General features: G+C 60.5%; 1 protein-coding gene across 1 annotated transcript in view; it reads left to right on the top strand.

Annotated features, from left to right (window-relative positions):
• TNS3 (tensin 3) overlaps positions 1-19,836 on the top strand; it is a 173,628-nt gene that overhangs the window by 92,978 nt on the left and 60,814 nt on the right. Inside the window, exon 17 of the mRNA XM_035026460.1 lies at positions 15,527-16,783. Coding sequence (XP_034882351.1) covers positions 15,527-16,783 — 1,257 coding nt within the window. The remainder of the gene's footprint in view (positions 1-15,526; positions 16,784-19,836) is intronic.

The raw sequence follows: 19,836 nt of genomic DNA, 5'->3' as shown, positions 1-19,836 counted from the left end.
AGCTCCTTGTCAAATTGGTTTCATGCAGATGTACAAAAGCCAGAAGGTGTCGGGGAGAGGACACCATCCAAGCCCACTTCGTGGGTCACGGGGCCTGCAGGGTGTCCGGGGAGGGGCGTCTGGTGTGCATGTGGACCAGCAGTTCCTGTCCTCGTGGGGGGCGGTCACGCCTCTCCTCCCGGGCCCGGGGTCCTGGCGGGCGGCGGGGGGCCAGCTGCTCTCTCCGTAGCCTGTGGGGCGCTCCCTGTCCTGAGCAGAGAGCCGTGGGGGGCTGGCTCGGGGACATGGGTCTGAGATCACGCAGGGGGAAATAGGACTCACGTCCCAGCCTGCTGACCCCAAAGCCCCTCGGTGCAATCCTCGTTCCTGCAGCAAACACCCCTGCCCTCGCTGGTGCCCAGGCTGCATGGGGCCTGCAGAGAACAGAGTCCCGCTTGGGCAGTATGAGCAGAGAGAGGCTTGTTAGAGGCACGGGGTGCCGGGCAGGCGTCAGCGTCTCCTGCACTGGGCTGGCCCGTCTGGGGCGCTGCTCCCTGGAACGGGCGGGGCAGCCCCATGCATGCGGTGGGGAGTGGGGACAGGGACCAGTCAGCAGATCTCCCCACTGTGCTTCTCCACCCCGTTGGTCTTGTTCTTTATTAACCCGTGCCTTGCTGGACTGGGTGTGCGAGCACGCCTCCCAGCCTGTCCTAAGGTGCCGCAACTCAGGGATAGGCTTCTCCGCCGAAGCAGGTGGGTGGTGGCAGCAGGCGGCCTGCAGCGTCCTGTTGGGAGGCCTGGCCCGGGAGCAGTGGGGGGCATTGCCTGCCTTGTGGGACCACCATCCCCCATTCTCCGTGACACCGAATTAGCAAACATTGGCCTTTGCTCTCGGGGCCGGCGGGGATATGGGGTCGGGGTCTTGTGAGCCTCGAGTCACAGCATTTTTGTAAGCCCATCAGTGGATAACTTCATCACACCTGTGGTTCTGTCTCAAGACACCAGATTTAATCTGTCTTGTTGATGCTGCGAGCCCACGGCCGACAGCACTGAACTCATGTTGAGCAAAGTGTCTCTGATGCACGTATTTTCCCCATAAGGCACCCACGGCCTTCTCCTGCTTAGACACCGGACAGCCCCTCAGGACTGCCCTTGGGGGTCAGTTTAAACAGCAGAAATACCAACAAAAAGCACAGAAATGCAAAACCTGTGACATGCAATAGGACTGGAGGCTGGAGGATGCTTATTTATGGTGTGGGAGCTGGGAACGTGCTCATGGGACGGCTCCGAGTCGGGGCCCCTCTGCGCACCTCACTGAGTGACCACCAAAATGCCACGAGCGGATTTGGGGTTAGAGATAACAATTCTGGGTGAGTAGGTGAATTAGCAGACGTGGATTCAAAATGACGGTGATCGACTCTGCTTGGTGTTTTTGTGTTTTTGAAATCCGTCTCCTTTCTTCCGAGGCTCCTGTGGGGCCGTGCCCTTTGGGCCCGGTGACCGGGACCGTCCCATCCAGGGGGAGTGTGGGTCACCCAGGTGCACCTCCTGCCTCTCCATGCGAGCTGTGTGGCCTTGAACAAGTCCCTTGACCTCTCTGTGCCCTTCCCTGTTCTGCACGGGGAGAAGTCTTTGAGCCAGAGCTGCCGGTCACAGGGCCCCGTAACGGTGTTGTCGCCTCCTCCGGAGCCCGGCGCTTGGGGAGGCGCTGGCCTGGCATGGGGTCGGTGAAGGTCTGTGGAGCCCCGAGGCGGCTGTGGGAGGGCACGTGGGCCCCATTTTCCCTGCGCTGTTGGACAGTCACCGCGGCAGGATGAACCCAGGGCACACCAGGGAGGACCTGGGGTGGCGGGCTGCGGTGCCCTAGACCCTGGTGGCTTTTCTGTCACTGTCACCCTAATGTCACTCAGCAGTGCGCGGGTGCACCATCCCCAAATGTCACCAAGCGTCACGTGTGGAGGACTGCCCTGGGAGGACTCCCCGAGTTGGGAGCGTCCCCCCGCCCCCGGGGCCGGTGACGGCGATCTCGGTGCCGACAGCCGCAAGGGCCTCTGTGTGGGCGCGGGCGGGGGACCTGCGGTCCTGCTGCCCTGTCCACAGGGTCGGGGGGGGGGGGGTCTCTGCTCGTTCCTGAGCCTCCCTTTCCCGACCTGTAAAATGGCCCATTTCAGTGAGATCACCCCCGAGATCCCCTCCCCCTGTGCACGTTCGTTCCTATCATTGCGCACACGATCCGCCTGCCCTAGAGGTCGTGTCCCTGTGCGGGCCAGGCTTGCGCGCCGGGAGGAGCTCGGGGAGAGGAGGACGAGCAGGCCTCCGGTGGGGGAGGCATGTGTTGTGCGTATGTGTCTGTGTGTCCGTGTGTGTACGTGAGCGTCTGTGTGTATACGTGTACGTGTGTGTGCATGTCTGCGAGCTGTGGGTGGGTGTGGCCCTCTCTGTGGTCACCTGCGTCCCCGAGCAGTCTCCATAGGAGGCCCCGGGTGCCGGACCTGGAGTGCGGGCCGGGAAGTAGGAAAGTATGCGAGGGAAGCTGCACTCAGCCTGTCCTTGGTGAGAGCCACAGGGGAGGAGACTCTTGCAGGCAGGGGTGCGGGAGGGCGTGGGGGGCCGCACGCCCTGGGACCACGCCAGAGCAACAGACGCCGGGGAAGGGGAGGGGAGGCCTGTCCCATCAGGAAGGGTTGTCGTGCCGAGACTGCTTTCCTCCGGATGACCGGCGACCTGGCTGGGGGGCCCGGGAAGACGACGCGGGGGTGTCCTGAGAGCCATCGGGATCTGCAAGGGGGGTGGGGGCGACAGCAAGGACAGATGGGGCCTGACTCAGGGTGATTCTGGGTGGTCGGTGGTAGACAAGTAAGACTGCCCCAGATTCGACCCTGGGGTGAGGGGCAGGGAAGCTTCCAGCGCAGCCCACGGTGACACGAAGCCTTGCCATGCACCTTGACCTCCAAGTTCCTGGCCTTGACCCACCGGTGAGTTTCGGGCCAAAGACAGAACGTTGCTGATCTGCGGGCGCACAGATGGGGCCGCCGCACCCCGGGCTTGGGTTCTGCTGCCGTTTGCCAAGGGCTCATCTGCAGTGCCCCCCGGCTCGGACATGGCCCCCAGGCGACCACAGTGGCTGCGACAAGACGGCGGGAGAGGATTCGGATGCCCGGCACCTTTCCAGTGCCATGTGGTCCTGTTGCCCTCGCATGCAGCCTGGGAGGGCTGCTGGTCGGGAGGCCTGTGGCCACGGGGTGTGCGGAGCTGGCCAGGGAGCACTGTGGTCCACGTTCCCCATCTGGTGGCTCAGAAACTGTGGTTCGGTTCTCATGTTTGGAAACCCAAGCAAGCTTTGGATCTTCAACCCCTTAGCAGAAGGAGGGTCTGCTGGAATCCGGCAGATGAGTCGGCAGGCCTCACTCTGCTCCGTGACAGGCGGGGGGCTCCTGCCCGGCCCCGCATCCTTCCCTGGAGCGCGGTGTTGGGACTGTCACTGGGCCCGCTGACTTCTCAAAGGACGGCCAGGACATCTGCTATGGAGAAAGGGCAAGCAACACTTCGGATGTCGACTGCCCAGACTCTCAGGTTGGATTCTGGCCCATTGAAGGCAGGCGTGTGCGGTCCTGGGTTTTTGTGGGAATTAACGTCGAGCTGGGAAATGAAGGTGGAGTCATTCAGCTCTCATACATCAAACACAAAAACGCTGATAATTAAAGAAACACACCGGCCTTGGAAAAAACCTGGAAAGTGGGAGCGACCCTGCCCCGCGTGTGGCATGGTGACGGCTTTGTCCCCTGTCCCCCTTCCGGAAACTCTCGCAGACACGTTGTTACCACATCACGTCCCATCGATTCCTGCATGCCTTCCCTTCCACGCGCTTCGGCTGCGTGAAGGAAGCGCACATCAGGTCCTTCTGGGTCCTCTGCGGGGAGACCCGGTCTCTGTCCCGCCAGTAATAGGAAGGGCGCCCCTTTCTCATGTGGCTTCCATGCAGGGCCTGTGGGGGCACGTCTGCCACGTCAGGGACATTTCAGCGAGGCCACCCACATGGGGAAAGCGTGCTGGGTCTCACTCAATATTTGGTAAGCGGGACAAGAGCCTGAGTGGGGTGGGGCTGGGGTGCACACGTGTGTTTGCCTGCCCCACCCCCAGCTTGTGGGCCTCCTCACGCCCCTCCCCCGCTCTGCCCCAGGTATTGCCAGGTAACCGGCCATGCGTGATTCTTCTTGGCCGTGGCGGTGATGGGAGGGGGAAGTGAGGGTGTCCCTGGGGACAGGCTGCGTGTCCTGTAGCTCTAGGCTCTCCAGCAGGCACCTGCCCACCCATTCATCCCCCTGCCAGGACCCTCTCTACCCACTGTCCCTCCACCTGCCTTCTGGATCTGTCATGTTGGGGTGAAGCCCTACTTGGAGACCAGGTTCTGCCTTTAACAGTTGGAAGCCACAGTGCAGAGTTAGAATCCGAACAAGATTTTTACACACATAATTGCACGTAATCGGCTTTTATTCCCACTGCAGGTCCAAGGACAGAGGGCATGGCCGTGTTTTGTTCTGTTATTGTTCTGGAAGCTGTCATCAGGGGCAGGGCAGATGGGGGGAGGCAGAAGCGTGAGACTGTGTGTCTGTTCCCGGAGTTATATTGAGCATGTCCTGCCCAGACTGCAGAGCGTATGGTTTGCAAAGCATCCAGCCGTTTCTTGGAGTTGGGGTCATTTTGGTGGCAGTGTGTGACCCTGCGTCAGCCTTGGGAACTTCAAGGGACCCTCAGATTGCTCAGCGCGTGTGAGTTGGGGGCTTCCACCGAGGGCGGTGCTTCTGCCCTCCGAACGGAGGATACGTGTTCCTCGGAGCCAAGCTGTGGGGTTGTTGCCTCAGTCCCTGCTTCAGGGCAGCCGTGTTCCCAGAGGGGTCCTTCTTGGTGGGGACGCCTAGCACGTAGGTGACAGGGTGGCAGGTGTGTCTGTCTGAGACGGGGGGCTGACATCAGGCCAGCGGAGGCTGGAGGTGGGCAGGTGCGGGAGCCGGGAAAGCGGATCCCAGTGGATGAGCAGAAGGCATCTCAACGGACCCGCAGGCCTGCCCTGCCCACGGCCGGGGATCCCCTGCACACACTCAGTGCCCCCCTCGCTGAATGGATCTCGGACAGTGCTCAGCTGCCCCGGGGAAGTTTTCCTCCCAAAACTGAGATGCGGAGATATACTTTTTGCTGCTTTATGTTCACATAGCAATGGCTGGTTCACGGCCCGATACACCCCGTGGCGTCAGGGTCCCCAGGACGTCACTACAGGAAATGGAAATCATTCAGGATCCTGCTGGAAACATTCTGAGGGCAGTCATGCTGTGAAAACTCAGTGGGGTCTTTTTAAAATCAGTATTGAATGTAACCCATTTGTTACTAGAATCCGTTCTCACTGTCCTTAGACCAAACGTCCACAGATATTTGGCCTCGATCTTGGGAATCCTGGCGAGACTTCGGTAGCGATACTGTGTCTTTGGATGCGGAGCAGGGCCCAGCGAGCAAGGTGTGAGAGCAGGGAATCTTCCCCGAAAGCCCCTGTTGGGTCTGGTCGGGGGTAGCCCCGAAGCTTCCCCGTGGGACGGTCTCTCTGCCTGCACCCCGCCCGCGAGGGGCCGCCCAGCCTCCTGCACGACTCCCGTGCCCCCCACCAAGTGCTTCCAGAGATGGTCGGGAAACCTACCGCGTCTTCTCTGCATTAGACGTGGGACCCCGTGCACAACGTTACAACTCTGTGGCGCTAAAAGGTTTGAGGCCTTTGCAGACGCTGAGCCACCCTGCTGCCTTCCGGTCAGACGTCAGCAGAACCTCAGAGACCACGTGGTTGCAGAAGTGGGTGCGGACGGCCCGAATGGCTCCATGTCCTCGAACCCACAGGCGGGAATGCTGGGAAATGACCGCATGTCGACCGCTGCGTGGACACCGCAAGCCAGGCGGGTGCAGTCTCCACGCGTTCTGGAAGGCTTGCGGTGGGCTCGTTTATAAAGCATGAAGGACACCCACCCCGGGCCACACGAAGAGGACAGCGAGCAGCGTGGAAGGAATTCTTGCTTCTGAACGTGATCGGTGTGCAGTTTGCTTCCCTCAGAAATGGAGAGAGGAGACCCCGGTCAGTGGCAAAGCCTCTCGTCTTCCTCACGACCGCCTCAGCTTGGAGCTGCGCGGGTCTGGTCTCCAGGTTCTTGTCCAGCAGGAGGCCCTGCTCACACCCGGATGCAGAGTGGGCTCTAACCTGGCAAGACCCCAAACGCTCCGGAGAACACCCAGCTCTCATTTCTTTCCTTTCCATGCAAACTCTTGGGAGAGAAAACACTAGGTGCCCAGTCCTTTCCGTGACGACAGCGACGGAGGTGATTGCAGAGTGGGCACACGGAGGTCCCTCGATGGCAAGTGGATTAGTCAGCGTCCTTCCCTGGCGCCAGGTTGAATAGATCTTCTTGCTCAGAGCGCGTTACGTCCTAAGAGAAGGGATCCTTTCTCCCTGGTGAGAGCTGGTTTGTGGGGGGTGGGCGCTGCCCCGTCTGCGCTGACCGCCCGGCGCTGTCCCTCCTCGGGCTGACGGAATGGCAGCATGGGTAGGGACTCTGGGCTGTGCTGGTCTGCGTGCGTGCGTTCTGCTCACTTACGGGGGAGGAGCGCGAGGCCCCACCACGCAGCCACGCAGCCAGGACAGGGCGTCAACTGGTGCAGCAGGTGCGGAGGCCCGAAATCTGGTGGAACCAGGGAGGGGAGGGGTGGAAGGACACCGAGCAGGATGTGCCCTGTGTGATGAGCCCTGAGGAGCTGGAAGGGGAGGAACAGCCTTGGCGTGGAAGGATGCCGGGCAGAGATGTGCTGGCCGACAGTTTGAGGGACACCAGCCCTGCCCAGACCCTGGTTTGTCAGCCGTCAGCCGGGGCAGGTTGGTGCTGGCTCCCTGCACGGTCTGGAGGCGTGGAAGGCTGAGGTCTGGCCGTTCTCCGCCTCCTCAGCCTCCAGAGTTCAAATTTCACTAAACCTGATTGCACGAAACCCCGCCCTTGTGTTTACATTGCCCTGGCCTTTTTGTGGAATCAGAGTCCCCAGCTTAGCCCAGAAGGTCTTCCACCTTGTGCAGTAGCCCCAGAGGGCGGCCGGGGCCCTGCAGGGGAGGCACACCTCCACTCTGCGTGCGCGGGAGGCTGCTGTTCTGGGGGTGAAGACTTTCTGCATGGAAGAGTGGGGCCCCCGGGTGCAGCCCGGACACGCTGCTGGGCTGTTTGGAAGGAAGGTAAGCAGGGAGCGTGTGCGCCCGGGTTGCATGGGTGTGTGTGTGTGTGTGTTTCCGTGCGCGTGGCCTCTGCCAGGCTTCATAGACTGGCGTCAGAGCCTGGTGCTTCCCTGAGACGCGCAAACCAGACCACCAGGGGCTCAGACGGTGCTCCCGGGAAGACCGGACCTCCAGGGTTGAAGGAATCGGTGGAGCGCAGGCTGGCCGAGGGAAGCCGGTTCACGGCTGAGAGTCTTCCTTGTGTGTGTCTTCTCTGGGAGAGGCAGGGCACTGGTGGTTTGGAAGGGGGTTCATGCCCGGCCCAGGTGAGCCCTGATTCGGCTGCTACGGTCGCCTGTTCTCCTGGCCCACTGGGTCTGGAATGTGTTTTCACAGTTAGGAGTGCCCACGGGGGAACGGGTTAGAGGCTCCCCAGATAAGCGCCCTGGGCGTGACGGGCCTGCACCGGGGCGTTGGCTGGGAGCGGTGCCGTGCTGTCGTGGTGGGGGGAGCACTGCGTGCCCCAGTGCCCTGGTGGCCCCGGCTGCAAGCCACTGGGCCCTGCGGTGGGCGCGCCCCTTCCCGGAGAGGCGGCTCCGCGTAGACTTCCCGGTTGGAATGCTTCGCTCCGGCTCTCTCTCTGTCTCTCTTTTTTTTTCCCTCCTACTCTCTGTTTCCCCAAGAATTTACAGCCTGCCTCTTTTCTAGAGAACGTTTGGCCAGAGCTCATCTTGGCTCCGGAGGGAGCGATTTCCAACAGCCTGGCTTGGCAGGCGAGGTGCCCCTGCCTTCCTGCTGCAGGCGCCTTCCAGCCTTGCGGGGGCGGGAGGGGTTCGGATCTGAGTCTGGGGGCCCGGGCAGTGCTCACTCTCGAGGTGAGAAGGCACAACCCGAGAAGCCCCGTCCCGCGATGCAAGTATTTCTGGGGCCCGGGGTGAGAAGCCGGGTTTCCTTTCGTGCCCCTGTGGTTCCTAGCATCTTCTGCTTTTAGCAAAACAGAAGCTAAGGTAGAGGAAAAGGGTGGTTTTCATATCACCTGTGACAACATATTAGACTCGTCGCATGTCTGCTTTCGGGGATGAGAGGTCATGTTCTCAAAGGCCTAAGTATGGTCATCGCTTTTGGCTCTTAATTGACACTGGAATGAGAAATAATTCGATATAAATGCAGGGCAGCCTTTAATTAGCACAGAGGCAGGATCCTGTTTGAATAAAATAAAAGCAGACCTCATTTTGGGAGAGGTTTACAAGGGCTGCGGTGCCGCATGCCCGAGAGGAGAGACAGGTCTCTGCGTGGGTGACTTGGTGCTTCCCAGCACCCCCGGGAAGGACACCTTCCTGGCCACCCACTTCTCTCGCTTGTGAAGAGTGGCCCACAGCCCCCCGCAGTCCCCCGAGGGAGGAGGCGTCCTGGGGACACTTCCAAGACCACCCGCGTCTCCCCTCCGAGCAGGAGGATGCCTGGGGTCCCCCACCTGCTCACCCCGGTCCCCTGCCCTGGGCCCATCCCCCTCCAGGGTACCTTGCTAGGTGACGAGCCCTCTGGGCGCCAGAGGCTGGGATCTGGGGGCACCATCTGTACGACGCAGTGGACCCCGAGACACTCGCCGGACGCCAGAGGTGCGGACGCAAGTGGGTGTCACTGCAGAGTCCGTTCTCAGAATAGAAAGCTGGGCAGCTCATCGCCACCACTGCATCTGGTGGCCAGAGTCCAGGCAGCAGGTGCAGGAAACGGGGTCTCTAACCATCTGGGCGCGGGACGCCGTGTTACAGCTGCTGACAGCTGGAGGCAGCCGCTCCGACATAGGGCCGTGCCGGGGGGTGTTTAGGACAGTCGGCGTTGGCAGTTTGGGTCAGGTCAGACGATGACTTATGGAACTTTTGGAGAAATTCTAAAATTCCAGCTTTTACTTTAGATTTCTATGAAAAATCTGTTTTTCAACTTAATTCCCGCAGGATAAGGTCAGTTGAGCTGAGTTACGCCTACTCCTTAGCCAGATACGCTCTTACTCCCCAAGCTCTGGGCCCAGAGAAGGCAGGCCCGAAGTGCAGCTGATTCCGGAATCTGTCACCAGGGCAGGAAGGGGACGTTTGGGGACAGTGTTCACCTTTGTGTTGGTCTCGTGAGATACCCCCCGTGATCTCTGGGGGGCTCTCCTTGAACTCCCCTTTGCTGGGTCACTTCTGCACAGATAAGGAAAGTGAGGTCAGAGAGGTTGAGTAACTCACCCAAGGTCACACAGCTGTGGTCAGGATTTTTAATCAGGATTCGAGCCCAGATGGATTGTGGCAGAAAGCCTGGAAGGGAGTGGAGATGTGCTCGTCAATCAGTTATCCTAAGGAGAGGAGCGTTTTGAGCACCTCCTGAGGTCTAGGAGGAGGAAGGAAGGTCCCAGAAGAGAGGTGGGGGGAGGGAGCCACTATAGTTTGGGCTCATGGTGCACCGAGTTTCTTTTTGTCTTGATTTCACGACTGGTTTTGATCCAGGCATCCCTCACCTCTGGTAAAACGAACTCTATTCAGCCTGCAGTTGACTTTCTGTCCCCAAACTCCCACCACAGCCAAAATACAGGACATTTCTGTGCCCCGAATCACTGGTGCCCCTCCGCACCCCCCCTCTCTGCCCCAGAAGGTCAGGCGGGAGGTGTGTGACTGCACGTGAAGGTGGATGCAGGGGCGGGGTCCTCTTTCTCCTTCTTTGCTGGGACACCTGCACAGGGCAGGTGGGGACATGGCGATGAGGTGGTTGGTCTGGCTGTGTGGCCTGAGGGAGTCACGTGGAGGGGAGCTGGAGAGAGCCTCGTGGGCCGCAGGGAGGCAGCAGTGACTCTCCCCAGCCAGGTGGGTCAGGGCGAGGAGGGGGCCTTCCCTTTCCCAGGGGCTCGTGTCCCCATGGGCTGTGGCCGCCACGGGAGGGAACCGGTCACGACTGTGACACAGGAGCCCACGGTCTGCCTGGGCGCGCGCTGCTCTGCAGCCTAGAAAGGGGACACAGAACTACCACCGCCAACCCAGCAGCCACGGAATGGGGGACTCAGCGGACCAGGAGCTGCGTCAGGAGCTAGGGAGGAGAGCACGGCGCCCAGACGGTTCCCGAGGAGGGAGTGCAGTGTGTGGGGGGAAACTGCACAGAAAACATCCAGGCGAATTCCTTTCCTAAATTAAATTGCTAATTTCACCGAGGCGGTTGGTTTAGGATTCCAGTGTCTTCAAAGATTGGGAAGCACGGACCTGGGGGGCGGGACAGAGGTCAGGGTGCGTTCCGGAATGCTCTCTCCCATGCGATGCTGTACAGCCTGTGTGAGCCTCTGTGTTCTCATCTGCAAAACGGGTTTTCCGATTCCTGCTTCGCAGCATTGCTTTGGGAATTCAGTGAGCTCCATCCCTGGGGCGTCACCCCCTCCTCCCCCACACATAGAGGCCTGGTCTTCAGAACGTCATCCCGTTTGCTGGAGGACATCTCCGCATCTCTGTTCTTCTGCGGACACAGCCTCCCCTGACAGCCGCCACCCTGGACGCGCGTGCCTCCTCGCATCCTGCTCCCTCCTTCTGCCCCTGTCCACCCATCGGATGCCTGAGATGTGCCCGCCACCCCGTCTCCTCTTGCTTCTGTCCTCGTGCCCCGGCCTGGTCTGTCCTGAGCGCGCAGTAGGGATTCTGCGGAGTCCTCCTCTTGCATCTGTGTTAGCAGCCCGCGGCTGGGGCGAGTGCGTGGTTCCCTCGGGCGGACAGGCCTTGGGCAGTTTCCGCTTGTCTCCGTTGCAGACTTGCAGGGAGGCCCCTGTTAGCTCTTCTGAAATGAGAACTGGCTTTATAAGCGAACCTGACCCGACAGTAGCAGCTGAGATCCGTGGTCAGGACGCGGGAGACAGAAAGGAGTCCCGGGAGCTAAATCAACCTGTCCGGTTTGGTCTCTGGTTGGAATGGGCTTCTGTTGGAAGCGGGACCAGCAGGCGGCTGGACCAATCCCAGATCAGCCTGGAAGGAGGCGGAGTGGGGATTCAGCCGACCCTTTGGCTGATTTTTGACACACCTGTACGCACAGGTGGGGGTTGCTTCATCTGTTAATATTTTGGTCTCCCCCATTTTCTTGCATTCTTTTTGAAATGGTGGAGTGCCTGCTCCCTCCTTGTGGGAACGCCCCCTCTCAAGGTCAGGTGGGGGTGGGCGGGGCTGGGGCGGGGTCTGCGGCCTCCCGCACTGCTCTGCGGGTGTTGTTCTCCTTCTTGTTCTTTTCCACATGATAAACCCTCCTGCTGTGTCATGCAGCCCTAATCAGAGCTGTATGTACATTCGTTTGATTTTTAACTAGGCCCTGGCTGCCTCCTTCTGAAAGGAGCCCTGGGTTCTGGCCGGTGGAGGGGTGGAGGCAGAGAGAAGGGAAAGGTGACACGGAGGGGGAATGGCTGGGGGCAGGGGGCGCTGGGCCAGTGAAGGCTGTCGTCCCCGTGTCCCCAACCGAGAAGCTGTAGGCAGAGTAAGCCCCTGGCTGCACCTTCTAGAATTCTCCGTCCTTGCCCCCACACCCACTCCACAGGGGCCACTCTGTAGCGACTGGGTTTGGAGATGGGTTTGGAGAAGGTGCAGAGCTTCGAAGCCCGGAGCCTCCTTCCCCGGAGGGGCCGTGCCCTCCCTGACCCCCGGGGGTCGGTGGCGGCACCGGGGACCCGGGACCCCAGCCCGAGTCTGGGCTGCGCCTGGGCCCTGGAATAATACTTTCCACCTGTCTTCCAGGCCGCGGCCACATGCCAAGGGGCCCTCTGCCATCACTAAACAAGGGTGCCCCTAAGGATTGAGCAAAGCCCCTGGGGGCTCCGCACAGCGGGGACGAGGCTCCTGTTAGTTTCCTGGGGAGGGTTCGGCAGGCGGCTGCGCGAGCCCCTGAGTGCAGCGTCCACGCCGGGTGTCGGGAAGCACAGCGGCGGCCCCACGCAGGGGAGCTGGTCCTTTCCCGCGTGCGGCGCAGGGACAGGCCGCCCGCAGGTGGGAAGACTCAGCTCTGCGGGTTCGAGCAAGGGGAAGGCAGGCCGGTGCGGGAGACGGGAGTGGCAAAGACACCATGCTGTTGTTACGCACCCACTGCATGCCCCCCACGTTGTCGCACCCTGGGCCAGCGCCCCGGGACTTCTGGGCGCCCCTTGGGCGTCTGGCCTGTCCGCCCGCCGACGGGCACGTTGGGCCACCTGCACGTTAAGCACGTGTGTGTTCTTGGGCGTGTTGGAGCCTCGGTGTGGGCGACCTCGGGTACCTCTGCGGCGCGTGCAGACCAGCGGGCCACGTCAGGAGCCGCGGCTGTCGCGGGCCAGGCTCACGGTGGGGGCCCCGGGGCTGCGGGCGCTTCTGCCCTCACACCGTGATGCTCTGTGTTTGTTTCGGGCTGGTTGGTTGTTTTCAGTTCTTTGGCCCACTAAGGTAGAGGAACTTTCCAGAACAGTCCCCCGGTCTTTCTTGTGTGAGAACATGCTAGAACATTGGTTCTCTTAGTTACTCAGTGCCCACCAGGTGCCAGGGTCTATTCCCCAGTTTGGGGGGTAACACAGGTGCTCAAGCCCCCAGCCCTCCCGGAGCCTGTGTTCCCATGGGGGACACAGTGTGTCTGGATGTGGGTGTGCCGAGGACGGAAGCCCCCCAGGAAGCCCTGCTGAGGAGGGTGGGGGAGCCAGGACAGAGAGCAGTGGAGGCAGGGAACAGCAAGAGCAAAGGCCCTGGGGCAGGTGCAGGTGTGTGACTGCTGGGGTCTGGGAGCAGCAAGGTCAGGCTGGAAATGAGGCCTGGAGGCAGTGCTGGGCTCCACCCACCGTGGACAGAGCTCTTCTTAGTGATTATGGCCTGTTGGCCACCGCACTAAAGATTGAGATAATCACTCTATTCCGTAAATGAGGAACCAGGGGCTGGAACAGTCTCAGTATGAGCTGAAGGCACGGAGCATAAATGCAGGATGGGAATGCAGGCCATTGCGTTCCTCCCACTGAAAAACCAGTCCGGTTCTTTCTTGTGATAGTGGATGGAAACCTTTGCTCAGAGTACTGGGTGGGGGCCAGACGCCCCTTCCCCTTCCCTCGTCCTGTGGCCAACGCCCCCCCCTCAAGATCACAAGTGGGTGCGTCTGGGGACACATCCCGTGCCTTTGGGAAGGTCCGAGCTCCTACAAAGGGATTGCAGGTTTGGGCAGGTCTGTCTTGGGGCTTCACGGATGTGGATCCTGTTCCATCCCTGGAGATGTAACGTGAGTCCTGTAATCCGCATGTGCATGGTGGGGAATTCAGGTGAGAGCCCATGCTGGAGTTTGTCTGCATCCCATCCCGGTGCTGCCCGTGGGAAGGCCCCTTAGTGCCCCCCCCCCTTCTGCCCCCGAGAGCTGCAGATCCGATGTCCTGAGTGCTGGGCCTTGCGCAGAGTGTTGGGTCTGCGGTAACCACGTAGCTTTAACACGTTTGTTATTCTCTTGCGACGGCTCCTGCTAACAAAAATAATGATAAGGGTACTCGTGACTCCCCAGGCAAGGGGATTTCCTGCCCTTCACCACATCGTGCAGACCCTTCCTCGTGGTGCTGGCTAAGGGGTTCTAACTCAGGGCGATTAATGGGCACTTTTGCCTAGTGTCCCATTTTAAATTAGAAGAACTTCTGTACCATTCCTTCCTGGCTTCCTTTTTTGTTGTTTGAGTCATGGTGTCCGTGCATTTAATTGGGATTTAGGGAGAAGGACTTGGAAGTCACAGTTGCGGCGGCATGAGATGCACGTCTAGAATTCACAGATGCCCGCCTGGCTGTGCTCTGAGCCCTCCGGCACCGTCCTGGTGGGGTCTGATTCTCACAGAACAGAGCCCGGGCCGAGAGCCGCCCCTGGCCTTGCACTCTGCTGATGGAGGGAAGGCGTGTGATCGGTGGGGCTTATGGAGGTGGGCACCTCCTGGTGCCGAGGGCGGGGTGTCTCCCACAGAAGCCGAGTTGAACGCATGCTTTTTCAGGCCCCTCATCTGGGAGCCGTGGGATCCAGGGTCTCTGCGGGGTCCTCTGGTGTGGATCCCACAGAGCCGCCTTTCCGCTGGTGCCCAGGGTCCAACAGGCCTGGGTTGTGGTCCCACCTCCGCCTCCCAGCAGGTTCCTGACCTCGGCCAGTTTCAGATTCTCGTGGAGCGTCAGCTCTGTACCTTTGAGAAAGGAGCACGTTTGTTCACTAGACAGGCTGTCCTGCGATAATCAGAGCGAGCTGATGCTTGCCCTCTAGCAGGTGCTCAGGAATGCAGCTAGCGTTGCCCTGATGACCCTGAGTCTGAGTGCAGCCCCTGCCCGTTGAGCTCCCACCACTGGGTGTCGTTCTCGGGCGCTTGATGTATTTACGGGATCTTGTGGGTCATCCCCCCACCCCGCTCTGCTTTAGATGCGGGTCGATGGGGTTGCACACTGCCTTTGTCCTGCCTCTCCTGGGCACAGCTGAAATAGGAAGGAAGCCCGGGGTCATGCGTGCCATCGACACAAGAGTCCCCGATACCCCGCAGGTCTTGGTCCTGTGTCGTCACCCCACCATTTCCAAAACCGCTGGGAGCCGCTGACCGTGCTGGAGCCCAGAGCCTGAGTCCAGGGCAGGTTCCTCCGGAGGCCCAGTCGCCGCGGGCACACGGTGGCTCCCAGGTGCCCAAAGAGCGTGGGCGCCGCCCTCGGCCGCCCCCTTGTTGCACTCTGCCGTGTCACCGTGGGAAACCGCATCTTCCCGCCCCCCTCGCGGCCTGGCTCGTCTTTCCTGACTGTCCTGGCGGGCGGAGGCCAGTGCACAAAGATGTTCCCGGTGTCCTGGGTCCTGCTGTGCCTTCATCGGGCCTTCTCAGTGGAGGGACGCTGCGCTGTCGAGAAGTCTGGAAGCCTGGAGATGGGTTTCTGCCTCTTTCCCCGTGAGAGTCAGGGCCCTGCCCCGTCTACTGCACCCCACGCCCTGCTTCTTCACTCCTGGGGGTTTTGGAGCTCAGCTGTGCTCAGCATTCACGCAAATGACGAAATAAACTCTGAACCCTCAGGGCAAGATGACTCCCCAGTGCAGAGAATCCAGAAGGTTCTCTAAGTGATGGTTCTCTTTGCACAAAAAGGTGGAAAGGGTCCTGGGTCCTGAAGCTATTGGACTATCTGAATTGCTTTTGCTGATGCTCGTGTTGCCGGGGCACAGATAGACTTTTGGGGTCATAGAGAAGTACTCATTCCGATTATGGTGAGCTGTCTGTTAGGAGTTCATTTGTTGGGGCAGATGCACACACATCTCCCGAGAGCCCAAAGCCCCCTTTTCCACCCTTGACTTACCGCCCGTCTCCCGTTTTTTCCCCCAGTGCTGCACATGCAGGGCCCCGTCGATGGCAGTCTTTATGCCAAGGTGAGGAAGAAGAGCGCCTCGGATCCCGGCGTCCCCGGAGGGCCCCCTGCTGTCCCCGCCGCCGGCAGCCCAGACCACGGCGACCACACCCTGTCGGTCAGCAGCGACTCCGGCCACTCCACCGCCTCTGTCAGGACCGACAGGACCGAGGAGCACCTTGCCGTGGGGTCAAGGCGGGGCCTGAGCCCCCAGGAGAAGGCCGAGCTGGACCAGCTGCTCAGCGGCTTTGGCCTGGAAGATTCTGGAAGCCCCATCAAGGATATGACCGATGCTCCCAGCAAGTACAGCGGGACACGCCACGTCGTACCTGCTCAGGTGCACGTGAACGGGGACGCCACGCTCAAGGACCGGGAGACGGACATCCTGGACGACGAGATGCCCGGCCATGACCTGCACAGTGTGGACAGCATCGGAACCCTGTCCTCCTCGGAGGGCCACCAGTCGGCCCACCTGGGCCCCTTCACCTGCCACCAGAGCAGCCAGAACTCCCTCCTGTCGGACGGGTTTGGCAGCAACCCCAGCGAAGATGCCCACGGCAGCCTCGCCCCTGACCTGAGCCTCGGCGTGGACCCCCCCCTGTACGAGCGGGAGCGGGCGTTCGGGATCCGAGACTCCAAGCATCCGCAGCCGGCGCTCCGGAGGCCCTCTGTGTCCGCCCAGACGCAGGCCTACGGACAGAGCGGCTACTCCACGCAGACCTGGGTGCACCAGCAGCAGATGGTGGCCGCCCACCAGTATAGCTTCGCTCCCGATGCCGAGGCCAGGCTCGCCGGCCGCGGCCCAGAGGACGGCTCCGGCCTGGTGCAGGCCCAGCCCAGGGTTCCGGTCACCCCCACCCGGGGGGCAGGCGGCAGAGTGGCCCTCCAGAGGGGCATGGGCCCTGCGCCCCACGTCCCCGATGCGCAGCGGCCCCCTCCCAGCAAAGCGTTCAAGCCCAGATTTCCAGACGTCAGAGTCGTGAACGGGACCGGACCGGAGCCGAGCGCGGACCCCTCCCCAGGCTCACCCACCCTGGACATCGACCAGTCCATTGAGCAGCTCAACAGGCTCATCTTGGAGCTGGACCCTACTTTTGAGCCCATCCCCACCCACATGAACACGCCGGGCAGCCAGGCCAACGGCCCCATGCCCCCCGACAGCGTGGGCGGCAGGCTGCGGGCGAGCGGCCTGCAGGACGCGGGAGAGGGCCCGGGCAGGGCCTCCGTGCGGCAAGGTGAGCGGGAGTCCCACGGGATGCACACTTGTCTGCCTCTGTGTCTTACGGGATGGGGCCTTGCAGAGGAGTGCCGGGCTCGTCCTGGGTCTGGGGGAGGGCAGCAGAGGCGATAGGGGGGCCCCTGGGCCCAGCCTTGTGGGGACAGGTCAGCAGCTGTGCACCTAGCTGGCTTTGCAGGGAGTGGGGGGCTGCTCATGGGTCCGGCAGGCCCCAGAGGGTGGAAGACTCAGGAGTGGGGAAGGATGGCGCCGATGAGGGAATCCCAACATGGGTCCCCACATTCATGAAGCCAGACACCCGGAGGGCACTGCTTGTCCATTACAGCTGCCCCAGCTGGCCCTGGTCCCCACACCACACGTTCCAGGGATAAGGGCCTTGCAGACCTCCTGAGTCAGCACGGCCCCACCGCTGCAGGGGTGCACCGAGCTCCCCACAGGGACTGTGCCCCTCATGTTGGGGTGGGGTCTGTGACTTGCTGTCCGTGTCGGGGAGGCATAAAGCTGTGGGGCCCCAGAGAGCTGGCCAGGTGTGCGTGGGGGCCAGCCAGCAGGCAGAGGGTGCTGGAACGGAGGGAGGGCGTCAGGGGCAGGGAACGGTATGTGAAGGCTGCGTGGAGAAGGTGCTTCCACACACAGAAGATGGAGCCCGGCGGGCATCCAAGCCGGGGAGCCACGGATGTCTGGGGAGGCTGAGGGGGCTGCGTTCTGGACACCTGTCCGCTCTTAGGCAGGGGCCTGGACCCAGAGGCCGCCTAAAGGCTGCGAGCATGGTGTCCACGTGAGGCCAGGCTCTCCTGCGTTGGAATGCCAGCAGGCTCCGTGGGTCCCTGTAGGAGTGAAGACAGGAGGAGTCACGAAGGAGGGCGCGCTGTCACCTCCCTGTCCTCCTGCGTCTGACCCTGAGTGCCGCGCATCATGCTGAGCCCGTAACCCTGACGGACGGGTTAACATTCACTGGCGGGGTTCTCTGGACCCCTTTCATCTCCTTAAGGCCCCTTGGCTGCAGGGACAGAGGCCCGTCTTAGAGTTGAGTTTTTGGAGGTGTCAGTAGGTGAAGTGACCTGCCCAAGGTCACACGGGTCTCATACAGTAGAGCAGAAAGAGGTCTCTGGTCTGCCCCCAGACACCCTGGCCGCTGCTGGTAGGAGGCATGCTCCCGAGCAGCCATGAGCCGACTCCGAGGGAGTGGCTCCCGGCGGTGGGACAGGGGTGGAGCGTGGCATGAGGCTCCAGAGTGAGGCTACGGCTTCCGTGAGCACCCAGCGGGGAAGGGCGGCCTGCCTGAGGCTTGCCCTGCATCGGCCACAAAGGAGCTTGACCGTGTAGAGGTGTGCTCACGACAGCCCACGAGCAGGCTTTGCCGCTAGTTCTGGGACATCTTGTCTTGATAACGGTCCCTGCAAAAGAAGGCTCACGTCTGTAGCTCGCAGACATTCAGATTGAGGCGAAAGGGAACTCTACCTCCCTGGTAGGTAGAGAGAATACTGGAACCCCTTTGGTTTTTGTGTTTTTTTTTCAAGATTTTATTTATTTATTTACGTATATGTATGTGTGTACGTGTGTATGAACGAATGAATGACCTTGGGGAGAGAGAGAGCATGCATGTGCAGGGGAGGGGCAGAGGGAGAGAATCTCAAGCAGACTCCATGCTGAGGGGAGCCCCAAGCAGGGCTCGATCCCAGGACCCTGAGATCATGACCAGAGCTGAGATCAAGAGTCGGACACTTAATGGACTGAGCCACCCAGGGGTCCCAGGACCCATTTGATTTTTAAACTTAAATGTCAGTATTTGTACTTCTCAGTTGGAAAAGGCTGGATCAGCCAGCAACAGAAAAAAAAAATCACTAGGTGGCGGGGGAGGTCCCAACAGGGTAGCTAACCAACTGGATTTGAGTTCCAAACATTCCAGGTTTGGGGATGCAAGAAACCTGTGCTTTGAAGAACTTCCAGATCCCGAGCCTTGATGGGGAGGCCAGGGCTGCTGAGCTGAGCCACATGCGGCCAAGCAGGAGGGACCGGCGAGTCTGAAAGGCCCCATGGCATGCCCAGCTTGGTGGCCATCACCCCACACGTGCATCATGTCTGTGTCCCTGAGGCTTGGCCCCAAGGACACATGTCTGACCAGAGCCACCTGGAGTCTTGCTCAGACAGGAAAGGGGTGGGAAAGTTCCAAGGTGCTGTATCTTCCAGCAAGACCCTGCCTGGTCTGCCTTGTGTCTCAGGTGCACTCCCCGCTGTAAGGAATACCTGGGTGCAGGGACCTCAGCATCCAGAGGTGAGTAGGATCCCTCCCTCTTTGTAGAATGTGTACCGATCGTAAGAAAGACCACCAGTCACCTAGTGGTAGGAAGTTGGGAGTGGCATTCCCCGGAGCTCCTTCTGGGGACTGCTGCGTGTCCTTACAGCTCATGAGTGGCTGCACACCCACTGTGGGTCTGGTTATTTCTGAGAGGAAGATTGTGTGGGCAAGCTAAGCATTTCCTGAGAAAGTCTGCTTGATACCAGCACTGTAGTCATGATGGTGATGGTGAGGATGGTGATGATCATGATGGTGATGATGATGGTGGTGATGGTGAAGATGATGGTGATGATGGTGGTGATGATGATGAGGGTGGTGATGGTGACGATGATGGTGATGATGGAAATGGTGGAGATGGTGATGATGGCAGTGATGATGGTGATGATGATGGTGCTGCTGGTGATAATGATGGTGATGATGATGGTGGCAGTGATGATGATGAGGGTGGTGATGGTGGCGATGGTGATGGTGATGATAGTGGAAATGGTGATGATGGCAGTGATGATGATGATGGTGATGAAGGTGATGATGGTGATGGTGATGGTAGTGATGGTGGTGATGATGAGGATGATGATGGTGATGATGATGGTGATGGTGATGTCATGATGATGGTGATGGAGATGGTGGTGATGGCGGTGATGGTGATGGTGATGATGGTGATGATGATGATGGTGGTGATGGTGATGATGGTGATGGCAGTGATGATGATGATGGTGATGGTGAAGATGATGGTGATGAAGGTGATGATGGTG

The sequence above is a fragment of the Mirounga leonina genome, unplaced genomic scaffold (assembly GCF_011800145.1).
Source record: "Mirounga leonina isolate KUSES-001 unplaced genomic scaffold, KU_Mleo_1.0 Mir_199, whole genome shotgun sequence".
NCBI lineage: Eukaryota > Metazoa > Chordata > Mammalia > Carnivora > Phocidae > Mirounga > Mirounga leonina.
This window is presented reverse-complemented; position numbering and strand designations above follow the sequence as displayed.